The sequence below is a fragment of the Prionailurus viverrinus genome, chromosome D1 (assembly GCF_022837055.1).
Source record: "Prionailurus viverrinus isolate Anna chromosome D1, UM_Priviv_1.0, whole genome shotgun sequence".
In the NCBI taxonomy this organism is placed as follows: domain Eukaryota; kingdom Metazoa; phylum Chordata; class Mammalia; order Carnivora; family Felidae; genus Prionailurus; species Prionailurus viverrinus.
In genome coordinates this window covers 98,830,795-98,843,769 of record NC_062570.1, presented here as the reverse complement: position 1 = coordinate 98,843,769, position 12,975 = coordinate 98,830,795, and the positions used below count along the sequence as shown (strand labels likewise).

The following is a 12,975-nucleotide window of genomic DNA, read 5'->3' as shown; positions in this document are numbered from 1 at the left end:
GAGATGCTCCGCTCAGTGTTGGGGGAGCCTGGGGACACTGAGCCCCCGAGAAGGCGCTCGGACGCAGGGGACGCCGTGCCTTTCCAGGAGCGCAGGTTTTCGGGGGCGGGAGCTGGGGGAAGTTGTTGGAGGAGGAGCCCGCAGGCTGGATTTGGTAAGGCCAGGGAGCTGACGAGAGCCGTCTGAGAAGTTCCAGATGCAGCCACGGCGGCAGCTGCAAATGCCCACCCCTTCCGACCTTGGGGGATCACCTCACCCGATCCCCTAAACAGTAAATGCAACTGAGGCCTGGGGGAAGGAGCTTGCCCAGGGCCGTAGGGCAAAGGGGCCAAAGAATACAGGCCTCACCCCCGCCCCACCTCTCTTTCACTTTCATTGTTACCGTCCCTGCGGGAAGCGGGAAGCGAGAGGAAATCAGCTCCTCCCCCCCGGCCCCGCCGAGCTAGGCAGCCAGGCAGAGGTCAGGTCTCGGCCAGGTCCTGGCACGCCCCCCTCCCCAAAGGGGTCTGGGTCCAGGGTGTCCAGTCCCCCTCCACCAGACCCCACTGCTTCTGGAAGACCTTCCCAGCCAAAAAAAAAAAAAGAGCAGAAAGGAAAAAAATCCACTTTACTGAGTCACACCCAGCTGTAAACATGTCACCACGAGAGCCCCACTCCAACCCCCAGGCCACACAGTCGGGCGGCGATGAAATGACTGAGTACATAGGGAGGGTCACCAGGGGTAGGTGCCAAGCAGGGCAGCGGGCAGGCAAATGCAGCAGGCTCTGTTTCTGGAAGGAAGCCCTGGGAAGGGTGGAGTCGGGGCAGGAGAGAGGGCCCAAGCTGCCAGGAGGCTCAGGGTGGGGGCCCTAAAGGAGCAGGTGGCTTAGGAAGCCTCTTCCTGAAGGCTCCCCGATAGGGCCTCAAGCCCCTCTGCCCTCCCCCTCTACTCCTAAACCCCACGAGGGCACCTGCTGCGGTGAGGGCGAGGGCTGCCCTGAAGTGGTCCAGCCCCAGTCCCCCAAAGGCCCGCCCAGCCCAGTCCAGTTTCCTGTTCCTCCGTAGGCCCTGGGTCGGGCTGGGGCCTCAGGGGGACAGGGGAGATCCCCCAGCTCCTCAGAGTCCAACCCTCGTCTGGGGCGGGTGGCTCCTCAGGGGGCAGCACGGGGCTCCTTCCCTGGGGCATGGGTCCCCCCGTGGTAGTCCGACTGGAATGTGGCAGTGAGGTGGGCGATGAGGGGGCTCGTCCTCAGGCTGGCCCTGTCCCTCCTCGCTGCCCTGGTGTCAGCCTCACAGCTACACAGCCGTCTCTTGGTCCTCCCGCTGGATCATCTGGTAGTGCTGCCGGTTCTCTAGGTAGGCGGCGAGCTCGGTGTCCTGAGCCTTCTCGGCCCGCTGCCGGGGGGTGTCGCCCTGGATGAGGGGGTTGCCGCCATCAGTTCAGGGACCTGTTGACCGCCCCCCCCCCCCCCCCAGGCTTGGAAGAGGGCAGGGAACCTTCCCTCCGGGCTGCCAGTGGGGGAGGGAAAAGCCTCAAAGGCCAGGCAGTCATCCATCCCCCACCCTCCACTGGCCCAGGTTTCTCAGGATCCGGACTATGCTGGCTGAAGGACAGCTTCGGTCCTGAGCGGTGGCCCTCCCCTGTGGCTCCCCACTTACAAGGGCCCGAGTTTGGGAAAGGGTTGGTTTGTGCTGGTGTGGACTTCCTGCTAGTCTGCTCACCTGCTGGTCTGTCTTCATGAGAGAGGCCCCAGCCTCCACAATGTAGTGGCAGATGGTACGCTGGCCCAAGGCCGCTGCCTGGTGCAGACAGGTCTCCCCACTGCGGAAACAGGGGCTGGCTGTGGACCCCCATCCCGTTCTCAGGGCCCTCTCGTCTGTCTCCAGAGGGCTATAAGAGCACGAAGCTCAGAGCTGTGGGGCAAGGGCAGGACAGAGGTGGCCTGGAAGGGTTTATGGGCTCTGACCATGAACCGAGTGGGAAGGGCTAGATGCAACCAGGTTCCAGAGCAACCAAGGTCTCCCGATGCCCAGATACTCACTTCTCCTCCACAGCATCAAGGATCTCTGGGGGCGCTGGAGAAGAGGGGAGGGGGAGGTCAGAGAGGCCTGGCGCCCTCCCCTCCTCCCGCTGCAGCCCCCAGCCCCGGGGCCCCCAGTGGCACAGCTCACCGTGGTCCAGCAGGTAGCGGACCACTTCCTTGCTGCCCGTGCTGACCGCATGGTGCAGGAGCGTGCGGCTCTGCTCGTCCCGGTGCATGAGGTCGCCCCCAGCTCGGTGCAGCTCCTGGAGCTGAGGGCAGGAGGCAGAGAGCAGGGCTGGGGCTCCTCAGGGGCACCCCCCTGCCAGCCACAGAAACGCCCCATCTCATACAGGCCGCAGGCCTGACACTACTGTGCTCACACATCTTCCCTCTGGGGGTCTTTCTGGAGCGTAGGGGAGAGACACTGGGCTTCTCACACCCCAGGGGCCCATGAACTCCCCAGGACCACTGATGACCAAGCCCTGGAGCCTGCGGTTCCTCTAAGACTTGCTCCTTTCTGAGCACCGGGGACAGGCAGGCTGCGCCAGGAAGCCCCTATGAAGGGACACCGGGAGCGGGACAGGGACGGGGACAAGGTGGAATGGGACAATCACCATGGAGATTCTGCAGCGGGCCAGTGGCTGGCTCCCAAACAGGACAACCCTTGGCCCCACCCCGAGGCCCCGCCCCACATGGCACAGAGGGGAGAAGCCAGAGCCCCTCGCTAGTACCTTACAGAAGTTGTTCCTCTTGGCGGCCTCAATCAGCTCTTCACCTGCACAGAACACCTGCCTGTTACACTCTGGGGCCGGAGGCCCTGGCTCCCTGGCTCGTGTCGTGTCGGTGCACGAACGTGCTGTAGGGAGGGCGGGCCTGCCGGGGCACGTGTGCTGAGGGCTCGGCTGTGGTCCGTGTGACCGTGCGGACCTTGCTGGTTGTGGGAGGGTGTGTGTGGGCTCCACCCCACCTGGGGCCGGGGAGAAGGGAGAGCCCTCACCTTTGGGGGGTGCCACATCCCCTGGCAGTGACCTGCAAGCAGAGTGGGGTGAGATGTGAGCCAGCGACGGCACAGGCCCAGCTGGTCCCCCTCCCCGCCCCAAGGTGCTCCCTGCATTCCTTCAACAGTTTATTGTTGCCTACATGGCAGGTGCTGTTCTGGGTGCTGGTGATACAGCCGTGAGCAAGACCGAGAGCTCGCTCGCATGGAGCTTACATTCCAGTCAGGGAGACGAACAAGTCAACAAATACATAAGGCGTTCTGAGAGTGGGAAGCGCTGAGGAACAGAGACAGCGCGGTGTGATGGCACAGCAACTTCAGCTGGGGTTCCTGGGAAGACTCCTCTGAGGAGGAAACTCCCAAGCTGCGGTCTGAGTGGAGGGGGCAGCTCCACGAGGAACGGGGGAAGTGTCTGAGGCAGGAAGGACAAGTGCAGAGGAAGGCAAACTTGAGGCCCGGACAACCTGGGAAGGGCACGGTGCTGGGCAGCGGGGATGGAGGGTGGGTGGGTGGAGGGGTGAGGTTGGAGTGCTCGGATGTTGGGGGATGGGGAACAGGACTCATAGAGAAGTTGGGGGGGGAGGCGGGGAACCCAGCGCAGCAGGATGGTCAGTGACGCCACTTTCCTGGGGGCAAGGGACCGGTCAACTGGGTGTGGCCAGGTTCGGTTCTCTGCCAATGACTCAGCCTGTGGGGACCCGGCAGCTAGCTTGACACCGGACATGTGTCTGGTGTTGAAGGCGGGACTTCAGGAGCTTCTGGCTTGTGGGTGGGGTTTAGAGGCAGGGGGCTGGAGGAGCCGCAGGACTCACCGGAGTGTGGGTGAGCAGGGGGAGGTGGGAAGAGGGGAAGTGGGGGTTGGGAGGTCAGGCCGGGCCGATGCCCCCAGCAGCTCAGGGTCCAGAATATAAATCTCATCCTGTGCGATCTCAGTCACATAGTTGAGGTGTTCCTGTGGGTGGGGAGGTCAGGGACCAAGCGTCAGGATCTTCCAGGGCCGCCGATGGTGGGGGTGCAGGGGCAAGGCCAACGGACCTGGAGAAGCCTCTGCTAGGAGCATGAACGTGAGCAGGCGCAAGCTGGGTGAAGGGCCCTGCCAGTCTCTCTTCCCCTCGCCTTCCCAGCCCCTTCCCACTGCTGAGCCTTTACCCAGGTCGCCCAGCCTCTGGGCAGAAGTGCCTTAGCATCTGTGTCTCGCTGGGCGGCATCTGTGTTCCCAGGCCCTCACACCCACCCAGCAAGACTTTTCTGGGAATGCCAGCTCCCTTCACTGTTGGGCGGCGTGCGTGCCAGTCTGGAGGGCAGGGCCATGCCCTATCTGTGGCCCGAGCAGGTGTGCGGGCGCGACACAGTATGAGGACTGAGGGCGGGGGAGCCCATCTGTGGAAGTGTGGGCCAACAAGAGAGGGCCCTCGGGTGGCTCGGAGCCAGCAATGGATGGAGGGCCGCGAGTGCTCACCTGGGCCCGGTCGATCCTGTAGAAGCGGCTGGCAGTGGTGGCTGTGGGGAAGGCAGAGAGCCGGCTGAGGGGACAGGAGGCCCTTGTCCAGGCCCAGATTTTCTGCTGCCCCACCAGGAGCCCGAGGGAGGGGGCAGGACACAGCCCGGGACTGCCAGGAGCTGGTCCTTCAGGGCCACTCACCGTCCAGGAAGCACCACTTGGGGGACAGTTTCTGGCAGGTGGGGGACTTGGCTCCAGCACCTTCGTGCTCCTGCTGAGAGAAGCGGAGGCCGGGAGTTGGGAGAGAAAGGAAACTGCAGCAGCTGGGCACAAGCGGGACGGGCTCCTGACCCCCTCCCTCACCTGCTGGAGCCTCTCAATGTGCGCCCGGCAGAGCTCTAGGTCGCTGTCTCCCGGGACCACCACGGTGCCCAGTGGCACGGCTGGGGGACAGAGCAGGCCGTCAGCGGCTGGCTGTATCCTCCTGCCCGCCCCCACCCCCCCGCCCCGGCCTCGGCAGCTCCTTGCCCCCAACTGTCACTCACAGGCCTCCTTGAGCTGCTCCTTATCGTAATGCAGGGCCTCGTAGTCATGCATGCTGACTCTGCTCACCTGGATCCGCAGCTGCTCAGGCACGGGCTGCTGGCTGAGGCACGGGGCGGAAGGCGGGAAGAGGGCACATGGCAAGGATCCTCAGCCAGCCACCGAGGGGCAGACTGAGAGGCCCTGCCCAGCTTCCCTGGGGCAGAGGGACTGGAGGCCCCCTTTCCGGCTGGGGGAAACCAAGGCTCAAGAGAGGGGCAGAGTCTGGCCTTGGGTCCAGGGCAGGTGGCCGGGAGGGGGACGTACTCGCTATGCAGGGGGGCGGCACTCCGCCGCTTGGCCTTCTGCACCATGGTGGCCTGGTTGCGCAGGGCGATGCGAATACGAGAGGCCGCGAGTTTGCAGGGCTCGCCATCCACCTGCACCGGGATGGCCTTAGACGTGGTGAGCACCACCTCGCGGCACTGTGTCAGCCGCTCGCCGTGCCCGCCCACCTGCAGCGCTGCCTGTGGGCACGAAAGGCTCAGGTCAGGCGCCAGGGAAGGGGCAGTGGGGCCCCCAGCTCTGTTCCCCCCAGGGATGCTCTGGCCAGGGCACACAATGACAGCGACCCCCCAGACAGAGAGCAGAGAGGGAGGGAAGGGGAGACCCCAGCCAGGGAGATGAGCATGAATTCTCCTATCTCGGCCAGTGAAAGGAAGTTTGGTAAACGCCCCCCTTCCATCTTGGAACAGTATTCTTGGTCACTGCGGGGACAGAGCCAGGGGCAAAGCAGAGCCGGGGCTCCAGGCAGGTCCCTTGCTGGCCCACTCACCAGGGACGTCATGGTAAAGCCAATGACTTCGAGGTAGCCATCATCATGCCGCTGGGGCTCAAAGTCGTGGTGCTCCCCAGGGTGGCCCCAGGGCATGGTGCCTGCGCAGTACCTGGAGGGGAAGGCAACACAAGGCCCTTCAGAGGACAGTCCTGCAGGATGGAGACAGCTGGGCCCACACAGAGCCCACCCCTCCTCACCTGGGAATATTCAGGAAAACAATGCACTGGGGCTTCAGGTCCTGGATCTTGGGGGTCAGGTCGGTTCCATCACACTGGAGGCAGGAACAGGGGAGGGTGTAAGCTATACAGCCGTGCCAAGGCAGCCTCCCTCTCTGCTGGGCCCACCCACTCTGCCTGCCAGCTTGGTCCATTTACCACCACTCGGATGTGCTTGGCCAAGTCCTTAGAGCTGCCCATCAGGAAGTCGGAGAAGGCTGTCTGTGGGAGACAGAGGGCATCACCATCTGGTAACAGAGACTTTCCCTTACCACTGCCCAGAAGGGGTCCTGTGGCCTAGCAGACACAGGTGGGCAGGGGGCTTAGGTGGTAGAATAGTGGGCATGGTGGGGGCTATTGCTGGCAGACCCCAGACTCACCCCGGCGTAGAACATCTTATTTCGAAAGCGGCTGTTGAATTTCTCTGGGTTGGCCTCTGGGTGGCGATAAGAAACAGGGGACAGTCAGTCATTCTGAACCTGCTGGGGCTTCCCAAGCTGGGGCGAGGAGGAAGGGCTGGGAACAAGTGCCTTTCTTTTACTGCTGGGGGCAAGTTCTGACCCTCTCAGGGACCCTCCTGTGTCTCTTCCTCCCCAGCCTCCCAATGCCTCCTCAGCAAGAGGTTGCCAACCTCGAGACTCGTGAAACTCCAGGGTGACGTGGGCATCGAAGCCCAGGCTGAAGTAGTTGTTGAAGACATCCAGGGGCAGCTGGAAAAAGGTCACGGGCCCAGCATGAGGGCTGGGCCTAACAGACCCCTCCCTGCTCTGGCCTGGCCCAGGCCAGGGGCCACCAGGCTCGCTAAGCCCATGCATTTTTGGAAGCCCTTCCCCCAGTTAAGAGGATCTACCACAAAGTTCTTCCTCCAGCCAGTTCCCCGCCTGAGGCTCTGCCCTCTCAGCTTCCGGCTCCGGTGAGGCTCCTCCAAGTGCCCCATACACAGAACAGCCCCAGCTCTGCTAACACTCTCTTCCCTGGCTTTCTGTCCCCCATGATACTTCTTCCCCAAAGTGCCATATTCTCTAGGAGCTCTGTGAGAACAGGGACTTTGCTTTGTTGCCGCTTAAAATGGTGCCTGGCATGTGGCAGATATTCAGTAAATATTTGCCAAGTGGCTGAATAACAACTAGCTTGTGGAGTACCATTATTACCATTGCACGGAAGAAGCTGACAGTCTGGAGAAACGAAGAGATTTGCCCAAAGTCCCTGAACTGGCAAGTGAGAAAGAGGAGGCCAGCCCGGGTCTCCTGAGACTGCCCCCCGCCCCCACTGTAGCGGCTGCCCCTGGCCCTGGCCGCCCTACCCGGTCAGTGGCGCCCTCGTCACGCTCCTCGGGCCCCGCGTCGGGGTTGGGCTCAGCACGGAGGTCCCAGCGGTCTAGCTGCACTACATTCCCCTCCTCCACGTGGGAGAGGATCTTGGACACGGGCTCATCCGTGTAGCCCTGGTGGGACAAAGGGCTCAGGAACTGAGCCTCTCCTGGGGAGAGGCGTGCAGGGTCGCACGGCCCACCCCCAGCTCTCCTACCCTGCCGTGGGCTCTTACCCCTCCCCAGTTGAGGGTACGGGCCAAGTCATTGCCAGTGCCCAGGGGCAGAATGGCAACGGGCGGCGGTGGTTTTAAGCGCAGCTGGTCCAGGGTGGAGAGGATCCAGCCGACCTGGAGAGGGCAGAGCACAAGAGGCCAGGTCAGACCAGCGGGGCCCAGGCTCAGGCCCCAGAGAGGCGGGAGACTCGAGAAGTGAGCAGCGGGAGAACTCACCGTGCCGTCCCCTCCGCACGCCAGGATCCGCAGGTTGTGTACTTTGCGGTACATCTCCAGCCTGGGGTCGGAGGACCGGAAGTGTCAGGGTACGTGCACCCTACCCTGAGAGCCAGGCAAGCCCCCTGCCACTGTCCCCACGGAGCCTTGGCAAGTACTTACGCCTCCTTGGGCCCTCCCTGGCTCAGGTCAAAGACTTGTCGGGGATTGAGATACCACAGGAAGGACTGGATGATCTTAGCGCCCTGCGGGGGACCGGGGGAGTCAGTCAGGGCTGGTGGGCTGAAGTGGGGAAAAGCACATGAGAAGGCTGTGGCTGTGGGAAGCAGGCCCAGCGAGGGGCAAGGGGTGGAGACAGAATCAGATCTCCTCAGTATCTCTGGGAAAGAGGGATGGGGCAGGAGCCTGCCATGGAACCTGGGAGCAGTTGCTGGGGAGGGGAGGGGTGCAGAGGCGGAACCCGTTCCTCCCCCAAGGCTCCCGGTGGAGAGGGGAGGCTGTGCGTACCTGGTTGCCCCCACTCTTGGGGTTCACAAACACCAGCAGGGGCTTCATGAGGGGGGACGGGGTGGGCCTGATGATGAAGGGTCTCCAGCGGCCCTCCTTGGAGACAGAGAGACAATAAGGCTCTTTCCTGTCTTGAAGACCTTACCCCCATTTTCGGCAGTGTGCCCTCATGCTACCTCCAGGTCAGACCTTAAGTGGGCCTGGCCATACAGAGGCAACTCGGATCTGGCCTCACACCCTCCTCTGGGGCCCAGAGCCCAAACTGACCCACCAAAGGCTGCATCAGCCCAGGGGCCTCAGTATTCCAAGAAACAGGCCCCTCTTTCCTGTTCCCCTCCAGTGGCCCACCCAGCCCCAGGACTAACCTCTGGCCCTTTCTTGCTAGATTTCCTCTTAAAGGATGCTCTCTTTTTCTTCTTGCTTGCCTTGAGGGTATTCTGCGAGGGAAGCAGGGGCATTGGTGACAAGGTGGGAGGGCTGGGGTAGTCAGCAGAGCCCAAACGTGGGAGTGGTGTCAAGGGTGCAGGCAAGACTCACCTGGGGCCTTCGAGCACGAAGGATCCAGGTGGGTGGGATGACCACGGCAGCGTGGACCCCCAGGGAGCACGGCTCCTCGATCTGCTGCAGCATGAAGCAGGACACCTTGCTGTGGTACTAGAGAGGAGGGGGCACAGCTGAGCCGGGCTGAGCTGAGGCCTGGGGACCCCCACCCAGTGCAGCCCAGGGGACGGCCTACGGCGGGGCAGGGCGAGCACTCACTGCTTGCTTGCACCAGGAGCAACTGATGGCCACGATCTCCTTGCTGTGGAAGGTGAACTTCTGCTGGAAGCCCTAGGGGGAAGGGGGTGGTTGGGGCACCAGGGACCAGGTCCAGAGCAGCAGGCCTGACTCCTCTTCTGTTGCCAACCTCTCTCCACCCAGGGAAATTGAGCACATTTTTTAAAATTAAAAAAAAAACAATGGGCTGCCTGGGTGGCTCAGTCGGTTAAGCGTCCGACTTCGGCTCAGGTCATGATCTCGCGGTTCGTGGGTTCAAGCCCCGCATCGGGCTCTGTGCTGATAGCTAGCTCAGAGCCTGGAGCCTGTCTTCAGATTCTGTGTCTCCCTCTCTCTCTCTGTCCCTCCCGTGCTTGCTTTCTCTCTCTCTCTCAAAAATAAATAAAATATAAAAATAAATAAAATAAAATAAAAAACGGAACGACAAAAAAAAAACCCCTGTAAAATAAGCCCCTGGAGCAGGGAGGCTTAGGACTCTCTGAAGTTAACTGCAAGGCGTTGGGTGCACACATGTGATCTGCTCAAAGGATCCACAGCTAACTCCTGTAGGCTGAGATGCCCTCCTTCCTGACCCCAGACCCCAAGGCCCCTGGGCACTTACAGCGCTTCACGCTTCTTCACAGTACCTATCACATTCATACCCTTGTTCGCCCTACAAACCTTACTGAGGGCCTGCTGGGTGCCAGACACTGTGCTTGGCACTGAAAGTGGGCAAAGGAAAAGAGGGACAAGGCCCCTCGACCTTCCATGGCCTATGCTTACTGACAGACGCACAGGAAGCAGACAATGACTAAGTGACCACCACACTGTGGACTGTGCTCAGGAAGACTGCCTGCAGAGTCTGTCTTCAAGCCACACCCTCCTCCTCCAGGAGGGCAGGGACCCACTACCCACTACCCAGTGGGGCTCAGCACCCAACAGGCGTTCAACAAGTATCTGCCGAGTTACTAAATGAGTAAGTCTAATTCTCAGAGGGCTCATGTGTAATTTCCAAGCAGTCCAGATACCCTGCACTAGAAGATAACTTTCTTCCCTGCTCTCCTGCTCTGTCCAGAAGCCTAGGTGTTTTTGGAACTGAATGGGCACCTCAGCCAGGTTGAAACAGAGCCCTAGGACTCTGCACTCAGGAGAAACAGTCGGTGACGGGCAGGTCACACTGGATGCACAGCCTGAGGCTCGGGGGCCACAGGGCCCAGGTCCGGTGGTCATCAGGCTGGCCAACTTCCCTGGGCAGGGCCTCACCTTCCCACAGTGCCGACACTTGCCATCCTGGCGTCGCCTGTGTACCCAGTGGTGGCGCACAAATGTTGGCTGGTGGAGGAAGAGAGAGTATCACCGGAGTGAGGGGTGGGGCTGCAGGAAGCTCTCTGCAGCAGTGTGTGTGAGGTGAGAGGGGCTGGAGACTTCTCAACATGGCCTCAAGGTGGGGACTGAGGCTCGGGGTAGGGGAGAAGAGTGAGGAGGCACAAGAGGCAGGCAGTGTCCCATCCACTCTGCAAGCAGGGCCTGCCAGGCCTTCCCCATTGAGACGCTCTCAGAGCCTCAGCCCTGCACCTCCCTGGGCCCCAGAGCAGCCTCAAAGTTGCTGAGTCCCCTGGTGGCACTCTGGAGACACCGTGGAGAAGTCCACTCAGGAAACTTGGGGCCTCCTTACCTGTAACTACCCTGGGCACTTACCTCACGGATGTTCCTGGAGCCTGATTCACGGAAGGACGGCTTACAGCGGAAATTTATCTGTGAAACATTGCAATGACCGCCCAAATGTCAGAACCTCCTTTCACGGAGTCAGGCATATAGCCACCTCCTCCAGGGAAGTGTCACTCACAAGGTAGAGCTAGCCCCAAATCATCCTGGGAGCCCTCAGAATGTGAGACACCTCTTTTCAGAAGCCCTCCTGCATCCCTGCCTCCTCTCCACCATAGCCAGAAGGACTTTTTCCTTCCTCTGTTAGTATCCTGGGATGGGGGAGACTTGGGAGTTGTGTGTCCACTCCCCCACCATTAAAAGGCAGTATGGTTTACTCCTCCCACATTTTCCCCTTACCCTCGAATGCTCCCAACCTAGGCACGTGCAGGCACCCTGATCAGTGCTTGCAGACTTGTGCTGGCTGGTCCCTGGAGACCATTAGCTCACTTATGAAAACTGGTGTGATCCCATCTTAGCCTCTGTAACACCTGGGGCTACGTTTGTCTCTCTTTCCCCAACTGTCCCTGCTTCAGCCTTAGCAAAGTTGCAGGGAAACCTCACTCTATGAGTCAGGGGCTGGGGCAAGTGACCCACATTAGCCTTGCTGATGCCACTCCTAGTCCTACAAGCTTTCCCATGTGCTGATTGGGGTTTCTGCTGCCTGGGGGAGCCCCCCACCCTTGGCCTGGATCTGCCTGCTCAGTGTCCCCTCTACCTTGCTTTAGAAGCACGGGCCCAGAGCCAAGCTTCAGGGCTACACAGGAGTGGCCTAGCTTCGGCAAGACCATGGCCCCTTCTAAATGTTAATTTAGGTGCTAATAAAATGTGGTCTCGGCCATCGCTCATTATTCATCCATAGTGAGCCCCACTCTGTGCCAGGCTTGTTCTGGGCAGTGGGGATAGGGTAGCTAATAAAGGAGTGGAGGGAGACAGGACTCAAATGCAGGCATTTCAGCTCTAGGGTCTTTGGCTCTTCACCACCACGCAGGCCGGGGCACTCTTGGCAGGCAACGCTTGTAACATGAGTATCAGTGCAGAAATACACATGTGTGTTTGCTGAGGGACTTCAGCACCCAAAGGGGAGGGGCAGGAAAGGCTGAGCACTCACACTTACCTTCTCCAGTTGCTCAATGCAGGGGGTGTGCACCACGATCTTGCAGGCTGCACACTTTCTCCGGGACACTGATTTCTGCTGCAGAAAATGAAGAGGAGGCCCTGAAGCACCAGGTAACTCCGTCTGGAATGTTGCCCCAGGGCCAGAAGAGAAATCCTTCCATCTTCCCTCTCTGTTCACTGGGAACCCCCGATCCTGGCACCAGAATACAGCCCCCGTTCCTCCTGCCATCCTCAGGCAGACCACAGCGGGCGCTCAGGTGACAGTCCTGTTCCCACCTTCCCAAGAAGGCCAGCAGAGGTCTGTCTACAGGCTTCTAGACCCACTCTACCAGCAGGGGGCAGCATGCCGCAGAGAGCTCACTCACCAGCATCTTCGCTACACAGTACTGCTCCCCAACATAGCAGAAGTCCCCTGACACATTGGTCTCGAACCAGATGTGCTCCCCATAGGTTGCGGACTCCTAGACCGCGAGACAAGCGTGCTCAGCGCGAACCTGCTACCCAGCCCACCAGTCAGTCAGTCCCTGTCCTGCCCCACCAACCCTCCTCTCTCCCAAGACAAATCTGCCCCAGCCACCACAATCTACTTTGCTCCATCCTGTTTCCCCAATGTCCCTACTCTTTTAAGATAAAAAAAAAAATTTTTTTTTTAAGTAATCTTTACACCCAGCGTGGGGCTTGAACTTACAACTCCAAGATCAAGAGTCGCAAGTTCCTCCAACTGAACCAGCTAGGTGCCCCTCCCACTGTCCCTACTCTTGAGGGCTTGGCTCAAATGTGGATACCCTAGGAGGTCTGCCCTGACCCAAAGGCCCATGGGCTCCTCTCACAGCTGCCCCCAGCACCTCCTTCCATCTCTAACTGCTGCTGTGGCTCCAAGCCCATCCACCTGTCCCTCCCTCCTAGCACCCCGCCACTCACGCTCCAGTCCACAGTGCTCCGGATCTGCCGCTCTGGCTCGCTGCACAGGGCCCCGGGAGCGGGAGGAGGGGGTGCCAGGTGCTGGAGGCCCGACTTGGTGATGGCTTTCCTACAGGAAAGGAGATCGCTGAGGCCAGCTGAGCATCTGGTGACTCTGCTTCCTTCTCCCCTTACCTGGGATCTCTGCCCTC

At 60.7% G+C, this 12,975-nt stretch overlaps 1 protein-coding gene across 8 annotated transcripts in view; it reads right to left on the bottom strand.

Moving 5' to 3' along the window:
- Nucleotides 1-588: 588 nt before the first annotated feature.
- DGKZ (diacylglycerol kinase zeta) overlaps nt 589-12,975 on the bottom strand; it is a 33,427-nt gene continuing 21,040 nt past the window's right edge. For 3 of the 8 annotated variants that reach the window (XM_047877525.1, XM_047877520.1, XM_047877523.1), the window contains 30 exons: nt 12,785-12,893; nt 12,229-12,324; nt 11,862-11,939; nt 10,739-10,795; nt 10,304-10,372; nt 9,044-9,115; nt 8,822-8,938; nt 8,650-8,721; nt 8,285-8,380; nt 7,940-8,022; nt 7,778-7,838; nt 7,562-7,675; nt 7,320-7,460; nt 6,648-6,726; nt 6,397-6,452; nt 6,176-6,238; nt 5,999-6,072; nt 5,799-5,910; nt 5,291-5,490; nt 4,987-5,087; nt 4,805-4,884; nt 4,643-4,712; nt 4,460-4,500; nt 3,813-3,952; nt 3,001-3,032; nt 2,735-2,778; nt 2,152-2,272; nt 2,022-2,055; nt 1,702-1,801; nt 589-1,392 (listed from right to left, as the gene is read on the bottom strand). In XM_047877525.1, the coding sequence (XP_047733481.1) occupies nt 1,276-1,392; nt 1,702-1,801; nt 2,022-2,055; nt 2,152-2,272; nt 2,735-2,778; nt 3,001-3,032; nt 3,813-3,952; nt 4,460-4,500; nt 4,643-4,712; nt 4,805-4,884; nt 4,987-5,087; nt 5,291-5,490; nt 5,799-5,910; nt 5,999-6,072; nt 6,176-6,238; nt 6,397-6,452; nt 6,648-6,726; nt 7,320-7,460; nt 7,562-7,675; nt 7,778-7,838; nt 7,940-8,022; nt 8,285-8,380; nt 8,650-8,721; nt 8,822-8,938; nt 9,044-9,115; nt 10,304-10,372; nt 10,739-10,795; nt 11,862-11,939; nt 12,229-12,324; nt 12,785-12,893 (2,629 nt within the window). In that variant the 3' untranslated portion in view covers nt 589-1,275. Of the gene's footprint in view, nt 1,393-1,701; nt 1,802-2,021; nt 2,056-2,151; nt 2,273-2,734; nt 2,779-3,000; nt 3,033-3,282; nt 3,413-3,812; nt 3,953-4,459; nt 4,501-4,642; nt 4,716-4,804; nt 4,885-4,986; nt 5,088-5,290; nt 5,491-5,798; nt 5,911-5,998; nt 6,073-6,175; nt 6,239-6,396; nt 6,453-6,647; nt 6,727-7,319; nt 7,461-7,561; nt 7,676-7,777; nt 7,839-7,939; nt 8,023-8,284; nt 8,381-8,649; nt 8,722-8,821; nt 8,939-9,043; nt 9,116-10,303; nt 10,373-10,738; nt 10,796-11,861; nt 11,940-12,228; nt 12,325-12,784; nt 12,894-12,975 lie in introns of those variants that run through there. The other 5 variants (XM_047877521.1, XM_047877524.1, XM_047877519.1 and 2 more) reach the window with 4 other exon arrangements.